Source organism: Ceratotherium simum, chromosome 33 (genome assembly GCF_057802395.1).
Source record: "Ceratotherium simum simum isolate JZ-2026a chromosome 33, ASM5780239v1, whole genome shotgun sequence".
NCBI classification, from domain to species: domain Eukaryota; kingdom Metazoa; phylum Chordata; class Mammalia; order Perissodactyla; family Rhinocerotidae; genus Ceratotherium; species Ceratotherium simum.
This window is the reverse complement of record NC_141932.1, coordinates 8934274-8952255: the sequence shown is the minus strand read 5'-3', so window position 1 is coordinate 8952255 and position 17982 is coordinate 8934274. Positions and strand designations below refer to the sequence as shown.

The window sequence follows — 17982 nt, the reverse complement described above, 5'->3', positions numbered from 1 at the left end:
CAATGAGAACACCTACTGTCCATACCTTGGTTTGTAACACCATTGTCCAAGAACAGAAACCGGGATTCCACAGACAAATGGCTGAATCTAGGACTAGGACACGATATATATAAAATAAGCCTTGAGAATCATGTAGTAGTATAAAGCAAGGAAATGCTAAAAATTTTTTTTAAAAACATATTTATGGGCTATGTCAAAGGGACACAAGAGTCACCTGAAAGAGCTCCCATTGGTCAAGTTGGAACAATTTGATTAAAAAAAAAAAAGGAAAAGCAGTTTTGGAATATAACCGAAAGTATGATCAAATGTGCATGATTCTAAATTGATGTAAATGATTGGATAAATAATAAATTGAGAGAAAACAGAAAGATCTTCTTTTTAGAAGAATTCAACATAATTTTTGTAGAAACTTTATCTTTAAGGAGGTGGAACATAACATCCCGCTCAGAAGAGTTTGCTGTGCATAGTGACTTCGTTTCAAAGGGTACAGTATGAAAGGGGACAACAGTCACTTTCAGTGAGGGAACCTGACCCACACTGCCTCATCTGGGGATATAGGTTAACATCAACAGTGACAAATCATGTTGGTTGTATGTACTCTTGATATGATGTAATGAAAATGGCAATTCAGACCCCTGCAGGCTTCCTCCCCCAAACACAGAACCTCAGTATAATCATGAGAAACATATCACATTAATCCCCATTGAGGGACATTCAACAAAATACCTGGCTAGTACTCCTCAAAACTGTCAAGATCATCAAAAGTGAGGAAGTCTGACAAATTGTATCAGCAAAGAAGAGCCTAAGTAGATGTGATTACTAAATGTGATTTGGTATCTGGATGGGTTCTTGGAAAAGGAAAAGGAGATTATGTTAAAACTAAGAAAATCTGAATAAAGTATTGAGTTTAGTTAACAAAAATGTGTAAATATTGGTTCATTAATTATAACAAATGTACATACTAATATAAGATAATCATCCTGAAATTGACTGTGGGATATATAGCAACTCTGTATAATCTTTGAAATTTTTGTAAATCTAAAGCAGTTCTGAAATAAAGTTTATGTAAAACAACACTTAACCAGAATAATAATTCTCAATAAGTAATTGAGTGAATCTCATAGGCTTCTTTTTTTTTTTTTTTTTTAAAGATTTTATTTATTCAGTTTTTTTCCCCCCAAAGCCCCAGCAGACAGTTGTATGTCATAGGTTCACATCCTTTTAGTTGCTGTACGTGGGACTCGGCCTCACGTTGGACGGAGAAGTGGTGCCTCGGGGCGCTCCCGGGATCCGAACCCAGGCCGCCAGCATCAGAGTGCGCGCACTTAACCGCTAAGCCACGGAGCCGGCCCTCATAGGCTTCTTTATTTGGGATGCCTCTCAGAACAGGAACAAATCAGGATGGTCTGTGGTTACCGTTAGGAGAAAGAAAGACATGTTTTCCCAAGAATAGATCAGTGCTGAACTTGGATTTTGAAAATATATTATAAAATCTCCCTGTTCTTTATTTTAATCATCCTAGAAGAAGCTGAGAGGAGACAAAGCACTTCTATGGAAAGACACACTTAATCACCAAAGTTTCTAATCAACGTACATGGATGTTAGGGAGGTAGCATCAGACTACTGGCTCATTTTTTGGATGCTTTTTACAATAAAATGCACATATGCTCAGAGTGCAAATGGTCCAGAAAGTTTAAAACACAACACACATTATCTTCAAGAGCCACAGTGGTGTTGCTGGTGTCAGCTGACGGGTGTATTGGAGGTGTTAGCAGTGGTAAGTCATTATGTTAGTCTGAGAGGGGAGTCAGTGGTCACGAAAACAGGTCATGAGTCAGAGGGTCAACTTTCACCAGGAGTCACAAGTGTGCCATGCAGAGGTAACCTGCATGAAATAGGCTGAAATAGGCTCAATCTGCATCTTCATTCTGATCAGTCTCTTCAAAGAACAGGCCTTTACCTTGGACATCTAAATGAGCGACCCCGACAATTATTTCAGACTACAATTCATTTCCATAGTTCACACCCCAAGAGAGGAGTGTCCTTTATCTGAGAGTCCATAGTTTTCCATAACAAAACAGCTACACTGCTGATAGTAGTCCAGGTATCTGCAATCTGACCAATGAAGGGAACAATTGAATCTGACTTTGGTTCTGCAGAGTTGGCACTGAGGCTAAATAACCACAGTGGCCCAGCGGACACCATTAGGTTTCAGCTTACCTAAACTACCAGTGAACCATGCATTTAGGGGAATCTCACAGGGTTGAGGGCTTGTAGTGCCAGTGGCTTTGGCTGCAGGAGGGAACTCAACATTTCTGCCAAACTGACAACATATTCTTGTAAAGCTGAGATGTCAGTCTGCCTTCATTCTTGACTGCACACTTTTCAGGAGACTCAGGCATTTTGGGGCCCTTCCTACCTTGGTAATACTAGGGTCCAAGTTGACTCATCCCTAAATCAAAATATCAACCCAGAGAGTCACAAGTTTTCTAAGACCAGGCCTCACTTTTGAGGGGAGCTCAACAGCAAGCTAAATACTGCTATCCAAAGAGTGTACCTGATAGTTGTGTTAGGGTGGCCCCAAGTTCATACACCAATGAGGGCTTATAGGCAGACACTGCCTCCCTTTGCCAGAAACTCTAAATGACAAAATCGTCACTCACAGAGACTCGTGCCATCTCCCAGACCCTAGGAATGTAGTAAGATCTGGACCTCCTTTTAGATGATGAGGACCCAAAGAGAAAAGAGTTTTTCCTTCACTGTTGGAAGGGTTGAAGATTGTAAATCTGCCCATAGGAGCCCAATAAACTTTCATTGGAAAACAGGACTCTGAATTTGGTCAGGTTTTTTCAGCCACCCCTACTGGCAGAGGTGGTGACACCTTAGAAACTGCTACAGAGATGAGGCATCTAACTTGCCAACAAACAGACCATACTTATTTCATGAAAACTTTGTACATCACAGGTTAATGGCACTTGATCTTAATGCTTACCCACCTGATGGGGTAGTTTGTCTCACTAAAACTACTCTATATGCACCTCACTGTGATTGGGACAATCCCCTCTTGCACGCGTGGGATGGTGAAACACAAGCATATAACACAACAATTCCTATTATATCATGATGTAGAAACAACAACAGGAAGTTGACATTTTCCAAAAGGTCCTGGTATGGACTGTTTGTTCCCACAATACTCATATATTGAAACCTAACCCCCAAGGTGATGGTACTAGGAGGTGGGCCTTTGGGAGTTGATTAGGTCATGAGGGCTGAGCCCTCATAAAGGAGATTGAGGCCTTTTAAAAGAAGTCTGTGAGAGCTCCGTTGTCACTATCTGCCTTGTGAAGATAGAGCAAGAAGTCTGCAACCGAGAAGAGGGCCCTCACCTGACCATTCTGGCAGCCTGATCTCAGACTTCCAGCCTCCAGAACTGGGAGTATAAATTGTTGTTTATAAACTGCCCAGCCTGTGGGACTTTGTTATAGCAGCCCAAGCAGACTGAGATCGGCTCAACAAGTTAGCATCCCTCCGATACTATGACAACGCACAAAGGCTATCCTTTGTAGAGCTCAATCACTATCCCATCCTCCTTGTCAAGACTTCCAAGAAATGAGAAGCATATAAGATTTTACCCCACTTGAAATCCAACAAATTAGCGTGCCATTTTCATGGATGATGGCACAAGACATGGAACTCCTGGGACAGAGACAAAAGACATTTTTATTCGTGGCACAACAGGCAGCAAAAGCTTCCTGTTCACATCTGTTCCCGTTGCTCCCACAAGCCCCACGGGTTCCACACAAAGAGGTCCACGTGGATGCTGCACACAGAGTAGGTGTGTGTCACAGCTGGAGAACATTAAGCTTGAGAAACGCAAATCTTTTAATGTGGGTTAGAAGTACATCTGCCCAACATTTCCCTCAGAGGAAGGCATTATCTTTAGTATATTGGACAGGTAATTAATGTGCCCTTGCCCCCAACGAAGACACTCCTGCCATCTTCCAAGGCTATTATACAAAAATCCTTGCAAGATAGTCCAAAACAAAAACTGATACGAGATGTGAAAAACATTTGAAAGTTCATGTAAAATTGTGTCCTGAGAGGGTGCACCTTCCCAAATTTCAAAATTAAAAAAATTTGGGAACAAATGAGTTAAAAAATTCATTGAAGTTTTTTGATACCAAGACTAACCTTGGTTGTGTGGTGCTCTGGGGTCGTTAAAGATTGAAGGAGGCAGGAAGAGACACAGATTTACCAGGACTCTTCGCAGGAAAGACAGATCCCGGAAAGAGGTGATATTAACCTAGTTGAGCAATGAGAGGTGAGAACAAATGAAAATAAAGAATAATATCTGAAAAATATGAGAAAAATAATAACATTCTGAATGAGTTAACATTGGTTAGCTTATCAGAAAAAAATATAATTCGCTATCCACACATACAATATTTTATTCTGGATGCATTGCTGATCTATATTTTAAAGCTATATAACATTTATAAAGTGAGACAAAAGACATCTTTCTAGTCTTAGAATAGGAAAATATTTCTTAAACAAAATAATAATCTTTATCTGTAGAAGAGGAAATATGAAGATATGTTAAAGTAAGACTTTCTTTTCATCTAAAGACACATACACATACATCCACACAGAGACAGAGACAAAGAGACAGAGAGACCATGAGAGAAACAGAGAGAATCAAGAAAAGAAACATGTCCAGCTAATATATAGAACTGCTACAAATAAATAAGAAAAATTAACACAATAGAAAAAATGGACAAAATAAATTAACACATTCTTCAAAAAGAGGTTTCTCAATGTCTAATAAATATGTGAAAATATGCTCATCTTCCATAATAATCAAGGAAATGTGGCTAAAATCACTGTTTTGTACCACCACACACCAATCAGAAATCTAAAATAAAGATGAAAAAGAGTTTAAAAGTGTTGACGAGGATGTGGACAAACCAAGAATCTCCCAGATTGCTGGTGGGTGTGGAACTTGGTACAAACATTTTCCAAACCTCTTTGGCACTATCTCCTAAAACTAAAGAGATGTAAACCTGTCACCCAACAATTCTGCTATTACTTATGTAGCCCATAGAAATCGGTATACGTGTCATCAAAATGTGTCCTAAATATACATATCATCACTATGCCTAACAGTCTCAAAGTGAAAACCACCCACATGCCTAGTAACAGTGGAATGATTACATTAATTGTTTTATATTCATACAGTTGAATCTTATACAGCAATGTGAATGAATGATCCATGTCAACCTGCAGCAATAAATTCACGACCAACATAAGGAATGACAAAAGCCAAATACAGAAGGGGTAATGTTCTATGATTTCATTTCTATAAAAGGTTAAAAAGGATAAAGTGACCTGTGCTGTTACACGTCAGAGCAGTGGTTACCCTGAGCCTCAGCGACTGGGTGGGAGCACAGGGCCTCCTGGGGGTCTGACAATATTCTCTTGATTGATCTAGGTACTGAGTACAGAAATGTGTTCACTTTGTGAACTTTCATTGAGCTATACACCTGTCTTGAAATTTTTAAAATACCTATCACCAATCAAAATGGTAGGATATGGTGAATATATTAGTGTTGTAATGTTCTTATATTGAAAAGGTGGGGTTTCATAGTATTAAATACAATGACATTGTGATTAACTTGTAAATTTAGGCTGAAATTTCTAGGTAAAATAATGAGTATACAACTTTCAAAGAAAAGGGTTGATTATAATGTAGAGGTATACTAAAAAATAATAGAAAAGAAGTTAATAAAAATAAAAAAAGAAAATAAATTCGACTGATATCCAAACGTATCAATTATTATATGAAAGTTAAATACACTAATTACACCTTATAAAATGAAATAGTTTTTACTACATTCCTTGGATGTTTTTCAAGAGTTATGGCCAAATGATAAGATTAAATTGGAAAAATGAGAAAGAGACTTCATGAAATTTTAACAATTAAACAACTAGCATGGCGATATACACATTAGATAACATACACTCAAAGATTTGTCATGATTGTAATTACTACTATTTTAAATTTTTCATAATGTACGACTTCTAACACATTAATTGATGGACAACAAACATCATAGACTTTATATGTACATATACATATATACACACATATCACATATGTGTGTGATATGTGTGTATATATATTTTTTTATACATACAATTACAGGTATGTGTGTTTCTATATATATCTATATTTCTCTTCCTTTTTTTTCTGATTTAATTTGTGGTACATTTAAGTGTCTCACATGACTGAAAATATGCATTTATCTTTGTGGTACAAGGTTCGAGGTATATATCCATTAGGTCAAAATAATTCTTTTGTTTTTCAAATTGTTGAGTACTCATTACTTTGCATCAGCTTCAGAATGTAAATAGAGAGAAAACTACGTAAAAAATCTCTTCTTAAGTTAGGGAAATATCCACTTTGCTCTTTGAAAATCAAGGAGCCACAAACTCTACATAAACAGAATGGATTGATGGCTTTCCTTTCAAATGGCTCTCCCTACATGCTCCATATTTAATGGAAGTCTTCAACACAAACTAGTTTCATCACTTTCGAGACAGGAATGTATACATCCAAACGTCTTCCTTGCCAACATCCCCAAATCAACTTTACAAAAGAGAGAGAAATCTGCCTTCTACAGATCCCAATTCTATGCAATTCATATCTTTCAAAATCGTCACACTCACCTGATGCTGTTTAAAAATCAGGTAAAATGTAATTTTATGCTCTCCTTTGCACCACTCCAGATCAATCAGGCCATTTCTATCTGAAAATGTTTAAACATGATCAACCTTCCTCATAACAACATATTTCAAATAAATGACAACTGCCTCTCAAAGTGTGTAAGGTACAAACTCATAACTGGCTCCCCAAAACTTTAGTCACTGACTGAATTTTCTCCAGGACTATTGCCTTCAGTTTCAGTGATGACCTGCCACATGCTATTCCATTTTCACTTACCTTTTCTAAAAATGTTACACCTAGTTCATGTCTGGAAATTTTCTGTGATAGATTTAAGTTACACACTCAAAGACTTCTCCATAATATCCAAATGTTTCAGTACCTGGTGTTTATTATAGAATGAATTCTGAACTCCTCCACTGCAAGAATTAGAAAAACTTCAATCACATAAGTATTTACATGATAATTATATACTATTTCATTACAATTAATATTTTAATTATTGGTTACTCTGAAGAAGATGTTTTGTATGTTCTGCTTACATTCTCTGATCAGCTGTTCATTATTGTACTTAGGACTCTGAGGAGAATGAGTGAATTACCAAATGAACATTGCGCAAATACATGCAATTCACATAGTCCTCATTAGATTAGTGGGTTTTGTATTCCTTATGCAGACCAAGCAGAGTCTGGATACACTGGAGTCACGGCTCCTGAGCAGAAAGGGGCTGACTGTTGGGAAACATAGAGTGATTACAAAAGTGATGTTCAAGAAAAACCCATTAGGATTTTTAAAAAGAGACAAACACACTCGAAAGATGGATGAAATGATATAAAAAAAGACAAAGGAGCTCACCAGGAGAAGGATGGTTTGGGTAGCTCTTGACTCAGGGGAGGATCTAGAGGAGATGTTGGTCCTATGAATGTGTTGGACCCTCTGCTTGTGCCTGTGCAGGGTTAAAACCATGGAGACACTGGCCCAGACCATCAGCAGCAAACAGAAAACATCAGGGAATGATAGCAATGCTGCATATAAAGAGTCTCTGGTTTTGTCATGACGAGCAGCAGAACAGTGTCTGAAAGTTTTTCTGTTGGTGATGTTTTTGTTGTTCCAACTCATAAACGTAGGATAAATGACATTTACCAGCATTTGCAGGATCCAGCAGAGGAAAATTGAAGGCACAATGCATTTGAGAGCTTTCATTTTAAGCTCTGCCCATTTGGAGTTCCTGGGGCTGATCATGATGGCCTGGAAAACACTCAAGAGGCAGGTGGTGCCAATGGACACACCCCTGCCCACTGCACGAACATAGGGGAAAAATCTGCATCCAAAATCTTTGAGGAAGTGATGCCACTCAAAATGAGACATTGTGTAGTGGATTCCGCTAGAGAACAGGACCAATAAGTTGGCTACAATCAGGTTCTTGACAATCACATCTGTGGACCTTAGCCTACACCTAGTGAAATAACAGAGGAGATAATGGTAAAGAAGAGAAAAATTCCCCAGAAATCCAAATATAGTCTGTAATAATAAGATCATTTCTACTGCCAAGTCCCTGGTGGCCATCCTGTCAGTTCTCCATAACTGATATTTGTCTTCTGAGCTAGAGGATCCTGCAGGGGAAGAGGAGGAGTGGGCCACATGTATCACGTTAACTGAAATCCAATATTCTCAACGTACTAACAGTTTCTAATTTGAAATAATTATTTAAGTTTTTGTGTCCTTTAGAGTTTTCCAAGACTTGAAAGTATAACCATTAAAGATCACTTGCAATGTATGAATTACTGCCATGAAGGCCACACATGTGGTAACTTCTTTATCCCTCAGAAATTCATGAGGCCGACACTTACATTCCTTATAAAGATGAGGACAACACAGGCACAGAGAGGATAAGAGTTTCCTCTCAATTCACTCACAGGTTAGGGACAGAGTAGGAATTTGAACCTGACTGTGCTGGTAACATGGATAGTGCATTTAAACCATAATATATAAAATACTAGTTAGCAGTATTCTTCAAATAAATCAGATCTAAATTCAGTTTTGTTTTTGAGCACTGTCATTTCAATTTAGATTGGTGGTATATTATTTCATAAATTTGGTAATGAAGAATTTCCACTTATTTATGAAAACTTATTCTATAGGAAAATATAATCTTTGAATAAAACTTTAGAGATCTTAATAAAATATAGATGCCCTGGTTGCAGTATAAAACTGCAGGAAGCTGCCCCAGGACAAGTTGGGGTTAACGAATGCAGGAGTGCCTCAACATTAGGCTGGCAACAGAAAGACTCATTTGCTTTCATCCCAGGAACAAAAGTACAATAGTATGAATCATAGGAACTATGAGACAGGAAACACTGATGCCTGATGAACAGTGTATGATAGAAACCAATTATCACTAACTTTAGGTGACATACATGTCCAATTACTAATACTTGAGTAAATAAAATTATTATCAGTAAGGCAAGACATGTCAAAGATATTAAAATACAAGAAACACATGCAACATGCATTGTTAAGGCAAGAACTTGTTTTCTATAAGTGAAATACATTTTTTGATTGGCATTATAATACTTAAAAGCAGGAGAAATATTATAAAATACATTTGAGCCTAAAAAGATTTCCTGAAACTTATGAAGTTATATTTTTTCTTAAATACTCCTCCCTAACTTGAAGGGGGAAAAGTCTCTCCATAATCAATAGAGACACAATTATTAATTCTATTAAGCACTTCATACACCTAGAGTTAGAGAAAACATTTCTATTCCAGCAACAGCTATCAGACGGTTTGTTTCTGCACAGGATCAGATGATTCCTGTAGCATCATCCTACACTTCATTACAAGAATGGAGGTATTATGAGTGCACCTCTAGAAACCTAACAATTACGTCTATGATTTCTGTAAATTACACCAAACAGCAGATTGACCCCTTAAGTATACAGACCTTAAGTATATTAAAAATAAGATTTTATTATTTCCTTAATTAAACCACAACAATCACCATCAGTGAGGATGACTTTATATTACATCAAGAAGCATCAGGGATTGGTGGAAGGTCTAGGACCCCATCTCTCTTTACTATCTCAGCTCAGGCCACAGGATTTATTCAACCTTCCTACATGGCTTTGGTACTGGACCAAGTTCATACACAGAAGACTCCTTTTGTCCAATATGTTCACTTACCTGGACTCCTGATACAACACCTTCCCTTACAGGTTCTATCTCTCAGATGAACATAGAGAAAACCCACTGACTTTCCTGCTGCCTGGGTGGTGGGCTCAGCGTGAAGGTCAAAGCAGTCAGTACATGTGTGAGAGGGTAGCTAGACCTGGAGATATGTTTGTGATTCTGTGACCTCACCTCCCCTCAGAACTGCAATTATCATTTCACCTGTAGCAGCATTGGCAGTAACAAGCTTGGGAGCTGAGAATATTTTTGAAAACTTTTTTCCCAGGTGCTGATTACCAACAACAACTACAAGTCTCCAGCTAGCATTTCTTTAGAGACTGTTAGAGTGTGTACGAGAGACTCTTACTTTTCCATGAACCGTGGAGCAAACAATGGATCCCATGCAGGAGAGTAGGAAATACTTTGGTCTGAGATGTGAGGGACTGGCAGTGAGTATGTGTGTCTCAGTAGATGTTCTACTTCACCCAGTTCTACCCCAAAGTAAGTTCTCTCCTTATATCATACAATTGAGCTGCACCACCAACTAAGTTATGAGCAAAGAAATGGAATAAGTCAAAATATCTGAGAAGAATTTAAAAAGAGATACAAAGAACAAAAAGAACATGATGACAGTAATTTACTTTAGATATCCTTGCCCTCGTTGGCACAACTCAATATTAATTAATATGTAAATTGCTGGGAAAGTACTTTTTGTGACTATTGACCCTCACTAGTGATAGGAAGCAGAATCTGACTAATATCCAGCTGTTCCACTTCAGGTTATTTATCCAAGGAACAGGAAAACACTAATTCAAAAAGATATATGCACCCCTATGTTCATTGCAGCACTATTCACAATAGCCACGACTTGGAAATAGCCTAAGTGCCAATCAAAGGACAAATGGATAAGGAAGACTTAGTATACAGAGAGAAATATACACACACACAATGGAATATTACTCAGCCATACAAAAGATGACATCTTGCCATTTGTGACAACATGCATGGACCTTGAGGGTACTATGCTAGTGAAATGTCCGATGAAGAAAGACAAATACTGTATGGTTTCACTCCTGGGTGGAAGCAAACAACAACAACAGCAAACACACAGATACAGAAAACAGATTGGCCGTGACCAGAAGGCAATTGGAGTGCCGGTGGAGCAAAAGGGGTAAAAGAGGACATTTGTGTTGTGACAGGTGGAAGCTAGACTTTACGTTACCTCTATGAAAAGGCAACCTGAAAAAAGAGAAAAGCCTCTAGAACAGTCCCTCGCAAAGAAACCACTGGGATCTGATGGTTTAAATGATAGATTCTATCATTCTTGTAACTAACAGAGAAGCCAATGCTACTTACTTTATTCAAGACCATCACATAGTCAACACTGTCCTCTGCACTTAGTTCTTTACAAAATTTTTAGTAAGGAGCTATGATTGCTTTTTTAATCAAGAAATATATTTCTGAGGAGTCAAGAAAAAAGTGAATACAAATTAAGAGCTCAAGGTAATTCTTTAGGTTTTTCTACACATAAATCAACTCTTCGATCCAAGTTCACTATGCTGTCACCCCCAATTCTCAAGTCAGGTATTAGAGCCATAATGGTGGACAACCCATCCTGAACATACACCCACACACACACACACACACACACACAAATGCAAAGACACACATTCATGCACACTCACTCACAGACTCAAGCATATATATACACACTCACATTCTTGTACAAATACAGTCATATGCTCACACAATTTCTATTGCATACTTGCAAAAATTGATGCACCGATTGAACATATGAAAACTCACACTCACATACATAAATACTCATAAATACACACGCTCACCTAAACTCTTCATTATACTCTTTCTTAAAATCACAGACACCAAGCATGTGTGTCTCTCGGTTACATAATATTATAAGAATAGTTGTGTCCTTAGACAAGGGCCTTCCTACACTTTATAGTCCTCCTAAACCTGCAACAATCACAAGGTTAATATTTATTATGATGCATAGCACTTTGAATGTGCTCTGAGCATTGCCTCCTTATGTCAAGAGACATGGTGGGAAACTTGGAGTGTTTGGGGGAGTGACAGTGTGTGGGTATGTGGCAGAGTGGAGGAACAATAGGACACAAGACAAAGGAGACATGAGAATAAGATGGGAATGCAGAGAGCCTGTGGCCATGGGGTTATAGAGACTGCAGGGGAAGAGAGCAGGCAGAGAGAGAAAAGGCAAAAGATTTTTTTTTATTGATGTTTTAATAGTTTTTAACATTGTGAAATTTGGGGTTGTACATTTTTCTTTGTCCATCACCATATATATGACTCCCTTCACCCCTCGTGCCCAGCCCCCACCCCCATTGCCCCTGGTAACCGCAATACAGTTTTCTCTGTCCATGTGTTGGTTTATATTCCACATATGAGTGAGATCATACAGTGTTTGTCTTTCTCCTTCTGGCTTACTTCACTTAACATAATACCCTCCAGGCCCATCCATGTTGTTGCAAATGGGACGATTTTGTCTTTTTTTATGGCTGAGTAGTATTCCATTGTATATATATACCACATTTTCTTAATCCAATCGTCAGTCGAGGGACACTTAGGTTGCTTCCACTTCTTGGCTATGGTGAATAATGTTGCAATGAACATAAGGGTGCATAAGCCTCTTTGGATTGTTGATTTCAGGTTCATTGGATAGATTCCCAGTGGTAGGATGGCTGGGTCATAGGGCATCTCTATTTTTAATTCTTTGAGGAATCTCCATACCATTTTCCATAGAGGCTGCACCAGTTTGCCTTCCCACCAGCTGTGTATGAGGGTTCCTGTTTCTCCACATCCTCTCCAACATTTGTTGTTTTTTGTCTTGGTGATTATAGCCATTCTAACGAGTGTGGGGTGATATCAGTGTTGTTTTGATTTGCATTTCCCTGATGATTAGTGATGTTGAACATCTTTCATGTGCCTATTGGCCATCTGTATATCTTCTTTGGAGAAGTGTCTGTTCGTTTCCTCTGCCCATTTTTTGATCGGGTTGTTTGTTTATTTCTTGTTCAGTTGTGTGAGTTCTTTATATATTATGGAGATCAACCCCTTGTCAGATGTATGTTTTGCAAATATTCTCTCCCAGCTGGTGGGTTGTCTGTTCATCTTGATTCTGGTTTCGTTTGTCTTATACAAGCTCTTTAATCTGATAAAGTCCCACTTGTTTATTTTTCCTTTAGTTTCCCTAATCTGGGTAGGCATGTCATCCAAAAAGATTTCTTTATGATCAATGTCAAATAGTGTGTTGCTTATATTTTCTTCTATGAGTTTTATAGTTTCAGGTCTCACCTTCAGTTCTTTGATTCATTTTGAGTTAATTTTTGTGAATGGCGATAGTAGATGGTCCACTATCATTCTTTGGCGTGTGGCTGTCCAGTTTTCCCAACACCATTTATTGAAGAGACTTTCCTTTCTCCATTGTATGTTCTTAGCACCTTTGTCGAAAATTAGCTGTCCGTATATGTGTGGTTTTATTTCTGGGCTTCCAATTCTGTTCCATTGATCTGTGTGTCTGTTTTTGTACCAGTACCATGCTGTTTTGATTACTATTGCTTTGTAGTATGTTTTGAAGTCAGGGATTGTGATGCCTCCTGCTTTGTTCTTTTTTCTTAGGATTGCTTTAGCTATTTGGGGTCTTTTGTTGGCCCATAAAAATTTTAGTATTCTTTTTTCCATTTCTGTGAAGAATGTCATTGGGATTCTGATTGGGATTGCATTGAATCTGTAGATTGCTTTAATTAATATAGACATTTTAACTATTTTTGTTCTTCCGATCCGCGTGCATGGGATATCTTTTCGTTTCTTTATGTCATCATCGATTTCTTTCAATAATGTCTTGTAGTTCTCATTGTATAGGTCATTCACCTCCTTGGTAAGATTTATTCCTAAGTATTTTATTCTTTTTGATGCAATCGTAAATGGTATTATCTTTTTGAGCTCCCTTTCTGTTAGTTCGTTATTAGCATACAGAAATGCAACTGATTTTTGTAGATTGATTTTGTACCCTGCAACTTTGCTGTAGTTGTTGATTATTTCTAATAGTTTTCCAATGGATTCTTTAGGGTTTTCTATATATAAAATCATGTCATCTGCAAATAGTGAGAGTTTCACTTCTTCATTGCCTATTTGGATTCCTTTTATTCCTCTTTCTTGCCTAATTGCTTTGGCCAAAACCTCCAGTACTATGTTGAACAGGAGTGGTGAGAGTGGGCAGCCCTTCCTCGTTCCTGTTCTCAGAGGAATGGCTTTCAGTCTTTCCCCATTGAGTATGATGTTGGCTGTGGGTTTGTCATAAATAGCCTTTAATATGTTGAGGTACTTCCCTTCTATTCCCATTCTTGAGAGTTTTTATCATAAATGGATGTTGTATCTTGTCAAATGCCTTCTCTGTGTCTATTGAGATGACCATGTGGTTTTTATTCTTTGTTTTGTTGATGTGATATATCACGTTGATTGATTTGCAGATGTTGAACCACCCCTGCATCCCTGGTATAAATCCCACTTGATCATGGTGTATGATCTTTTTAATGTATTGCTGTATTCGGTTTGCCAATGTTTTGTTGAGGATTTTTGCATCTATATTCCTCAACGATATTGGCCTGTAATTTTCTTTATTTTTATTGTCTTTGTCTGGCTTTGGTATCAGGGTGATGTTGGCCTCCTAGAATGATTTAGGAAGTGTTCCATCTTCCTCTACTTTTTGGAATAGTTTGAGAAGGATGGGTATTAAATCTTCTTTGAATGTTTGGTAAAATTCACTGGAGAAGCCATCTGGTCCTGGACTTTTATTTTTTAGGAGGTTTTTGATTACTATTTCAAGCTCTTTCCTTGTGATTGGTCTATTCGGATTCTCCATTTCTTCTTCGTTCAATTTTGGGAGGTTGTATGAGTCTAAGAATTTATCCATTTCTTCTAGATTGTCCAATTTTTTGGCATATATTTTCTCATAGTACGCTCTTATAATCCTCTGTATTTCCGTGGTATCCATTGTAATTTCTCCTCTTTCACTTCTAATTTTATTTTCTTGAGCCTTTTCTGTTTTTTTCTTAGTAAACCTGGCTAAGGGTTTGTTGATTTTGTTTATCTTCTCAAAGAACTAACTCTTTGTTTCATGAATCCTTTCTACTGTTTTTTTGGTCTCAATTTCATTTATTTCTGCTCTGATTTTTATTATTTCTCTCCTTCTGCTGACTTTGGGCTTTGTTTGTTCTTCTTTTTCTAGTTCTGTTAGGTATAATTTAAGGTTGCTTATTTGGGCTTTTTCTTGTTTGTTAAGGTGGGCTTGTATTGCTATGTGTTTACCTCTCAGGACCACTTTTGCTGCATCCTATATGGTTTGGTATGGCATATTTTCATTTTCATCTGTTTCCAGATAGTTTTTGATTTCTCCTTTAATTTCATCAATGATCCATTGGTTGTTCAGTAGCATGTGGTTTAATCTCCACATTTTTGTCACTTTCCCAGTTTTATTTCACGGTTCATTTCCAGTTTCATAGCATTATTGTCTGAAAAGATGCTTGTTATGATTTCAATCTTCTTAAATTTATTGAGGCTTGCTTTGTTTCCCAACATATGGTCTATCCTAGAGAATGTACCATGCATGCTTGAGAAGGATGTGTACTCAGCTGTTTTTGGATGGAGTGCTCTGTATATGTCTACTAGGTCCATCTCGTCCAATTTTTCATTTAAGTCTACTATTTCTTTATTGACTTTTTATCTGGATGATCTATCCATTGATGCAAGTGGGGTATTAAGATCCCCTACTATTATTGTGTTGTTGTTAATGTCTCCTTTTAGGTTTGTTAATAGTTGCTTTATGTACCTTGGTGCTCCTATGTTGGGTGCATATATATTTATAAGTGATATGTCTTCTTGGTGGAGTGTCCCTTTTATCATTATATATTTCCCTTCTTTGTCTTTCTTTACCTGTTTTATCTTGAAGTCTACTTTCTCTGATATGTGTATGGCAACACCTGCTTTCTTTTGTTTGCCATTAGCTTGGAATATTGTCTTCCATCCTTTCACTCTGAGCCTGTGCTTGTCTTTAGTGCTGAGAAGTGTTTCCTGAAGACAGCATATTGTTGGGTCTTGCTTTTTAATCCATCCTGCCACTCTGTACGTTTTGATTGGAGAGTTCAATCCACTTACATTTAGGGTAATTATTGATATATGAGGCTTAGTGTTGCTGTTTTGTCACTTATTTTCTGGTTCTTTTGCATTTCCTTTGTTTCTTGTCCCATTTGTTTCAGACTGCCAATTCAGTTTGGTTGTTCTGTCTTATGACTCTTCTACTTTTCTCTTTGTTTATCATATGTGGTTTTCTTTTGATTATTTGTTTAGTGGTTACTTTGAGGTTTGTGTAAAAAATCTTGTGTATGAGATAGTCCATTATCTGATGGCCTCCTATTTCCTTATACTAAGTCAATTCAATCACTTTCCTCTTCCCCTTCTAAGTCATTCTTATTATACCTTATTCTATCTTGTGTTGTGGCTGTGTGTTTACAGTGATGAGGTTAAATTTATTTTTGGTGAATTCCTTCCTTTGATCTTTGATTTTAGTATCTAAGTGGTTGCTAACCTATTCCGGTAAAGATCTACTATTTTTCTGAGTTTATCTACCTATTTTTCTCCTTGCTCCAAGCTTTGTATCCCTTTCTCTTCTTTTTTTCAGGGCTGTGGACCTTCTTGAGTATTTCTTGTAGTGTGGGTCTCGTGGCCATGAACTCCCTTAGCTTTTGTTTATCTAGGAGAGTTACTATTTCTCCACCATATTTGAAGGATATTTTTGCTGGATAGAGTATTCTTGGCTGAAAGTTTTTGTCTTTCAGTATTTTGAATATATCATTCCAGTCTCTCCTATCCTGTGAAGTTTCTGTTGAGAAATCCGCTGAGAGCCTGATGGAAGTTCCTTTGTATGTTTTTTTTCATTTTTGTCTAGCTGCCCTTAATATTGTTTCTTTGTCATCGACTCTGGCTAGCCTTACCACTAGGTGTTGTGGAGATGGCCTTTGTCTGTTGACATATTTAGGTGACCTGTTGGCTTTGCTTAGTGGTATTTCCTGCTCCTTCCTCAGATTTGGGAAATTCTCAGCTATTATTTCCTAGAATAGGTTCTCTGGTCCTCTTTCCCTCTCTTGTTCCTCAGGAATACCTATAATTCTTATGTTACATTTCCTAATAGAGTTGGATATTTCTCGGAGTCTTTCTTCATTTCTTTTTAGTCTTAGTTCTCTCTCCTCTTCCATCTGGAGCATATCTGTATTCCTATCCTCTAAAATGCTAATTCTTTCCTCCATATTGTCAGCTCTGTTCTTTAAAGATTCCAGATTCTCCTTTATCTCCTCCATTGTGTTCTTCATCTCCATCAGCACTGATTGGTTTTTCTTTATGATTTCAATTCTTTTGTGAAGAAACTCCTAATCTCATTGAATTGTTTGTCTGTGTTGTCTCGTATTTCATTGAGTGTTTTTATGATAGCTATTTTGAAATCTCTGTCATTTAGATTATGGATTTCTGTGTCTTCAGGGTTGGTTTCTGGGTGCTTGTCATTTTCCTTCTGGTCTGGTGATTTCATATATCCTTGCATTGTGGTTCCTGTGTTGGCTTTGTTTTTCCTCATCCTGGAAATCTCTGGTTGTAATTTCCACCTGCTGCCACTGTGTGGTGGTAAAGGGCTTTGTAATCTAAGCCCCCTGTGCTCTGCTGCGGTTTTTCTGCTGGGATCCGTGGATCTGATTGCTCGGTCTTGTCTACCACGGATCGCTTGGTCTGGTCTGCTCGGCTGAGCTGCAGGGTCCTGTTTGCATGGAGAGGGGGCTCTCTTTTGCCCTCTGGGTCCCTGGGGGTGGGGGCTTCTCATTCACTCCCTGTTATCTGCTCTCTGGGGTGCTCAGATGTTTATGGTACCCCTAGCAGTTCTGAATCCTCTGTGTGGGAGTGTCACACTGGCTGAGAGAGCCTGAAGAGCTATGGTTTCCCCACAGAGGGCCGCGGCTCCCCCTCTCTGGGAGCTGCATGGACCAGGATCGCTGATCTGATGGGGAGGGAAAGG

General features: G+C 38.0%; 1 protein-coding gene across 1 annotated transcript; it reads right to left on the bottom strand.

Moving 5' to 3' along the window:
* Positions 1 to 7351: 7351 nt before the first annotated feature.
* LOC101401963 (vomeronasal type-1 receptor 4-like) lies at positions 7352 to 8365 on the bottom strand. Its single transcript, XM_014794323.2, has one exon. The coding sequence runs from the start codon at positions 8285 to 8287 to the stop codon at positions 7352 to 7354; it is 936 nt and encodes a 311-aa protein (XP_014649809.1). The 5' UTR covers positions 8288 to 8365.
* Between the last annotated feature and the right edge of the window lie 9617 nt (positions 8366 to 17982).

What these genes read in the sequence shown, in the direction of transcription:
- LOC101401963 (XM_014794323.2), bottom strand. Translation starts at nt 8,287, where the DNA reads ATGGCCACCAGGGACTTGGCAGTAGAAATGATCTTATTATTACAGACT.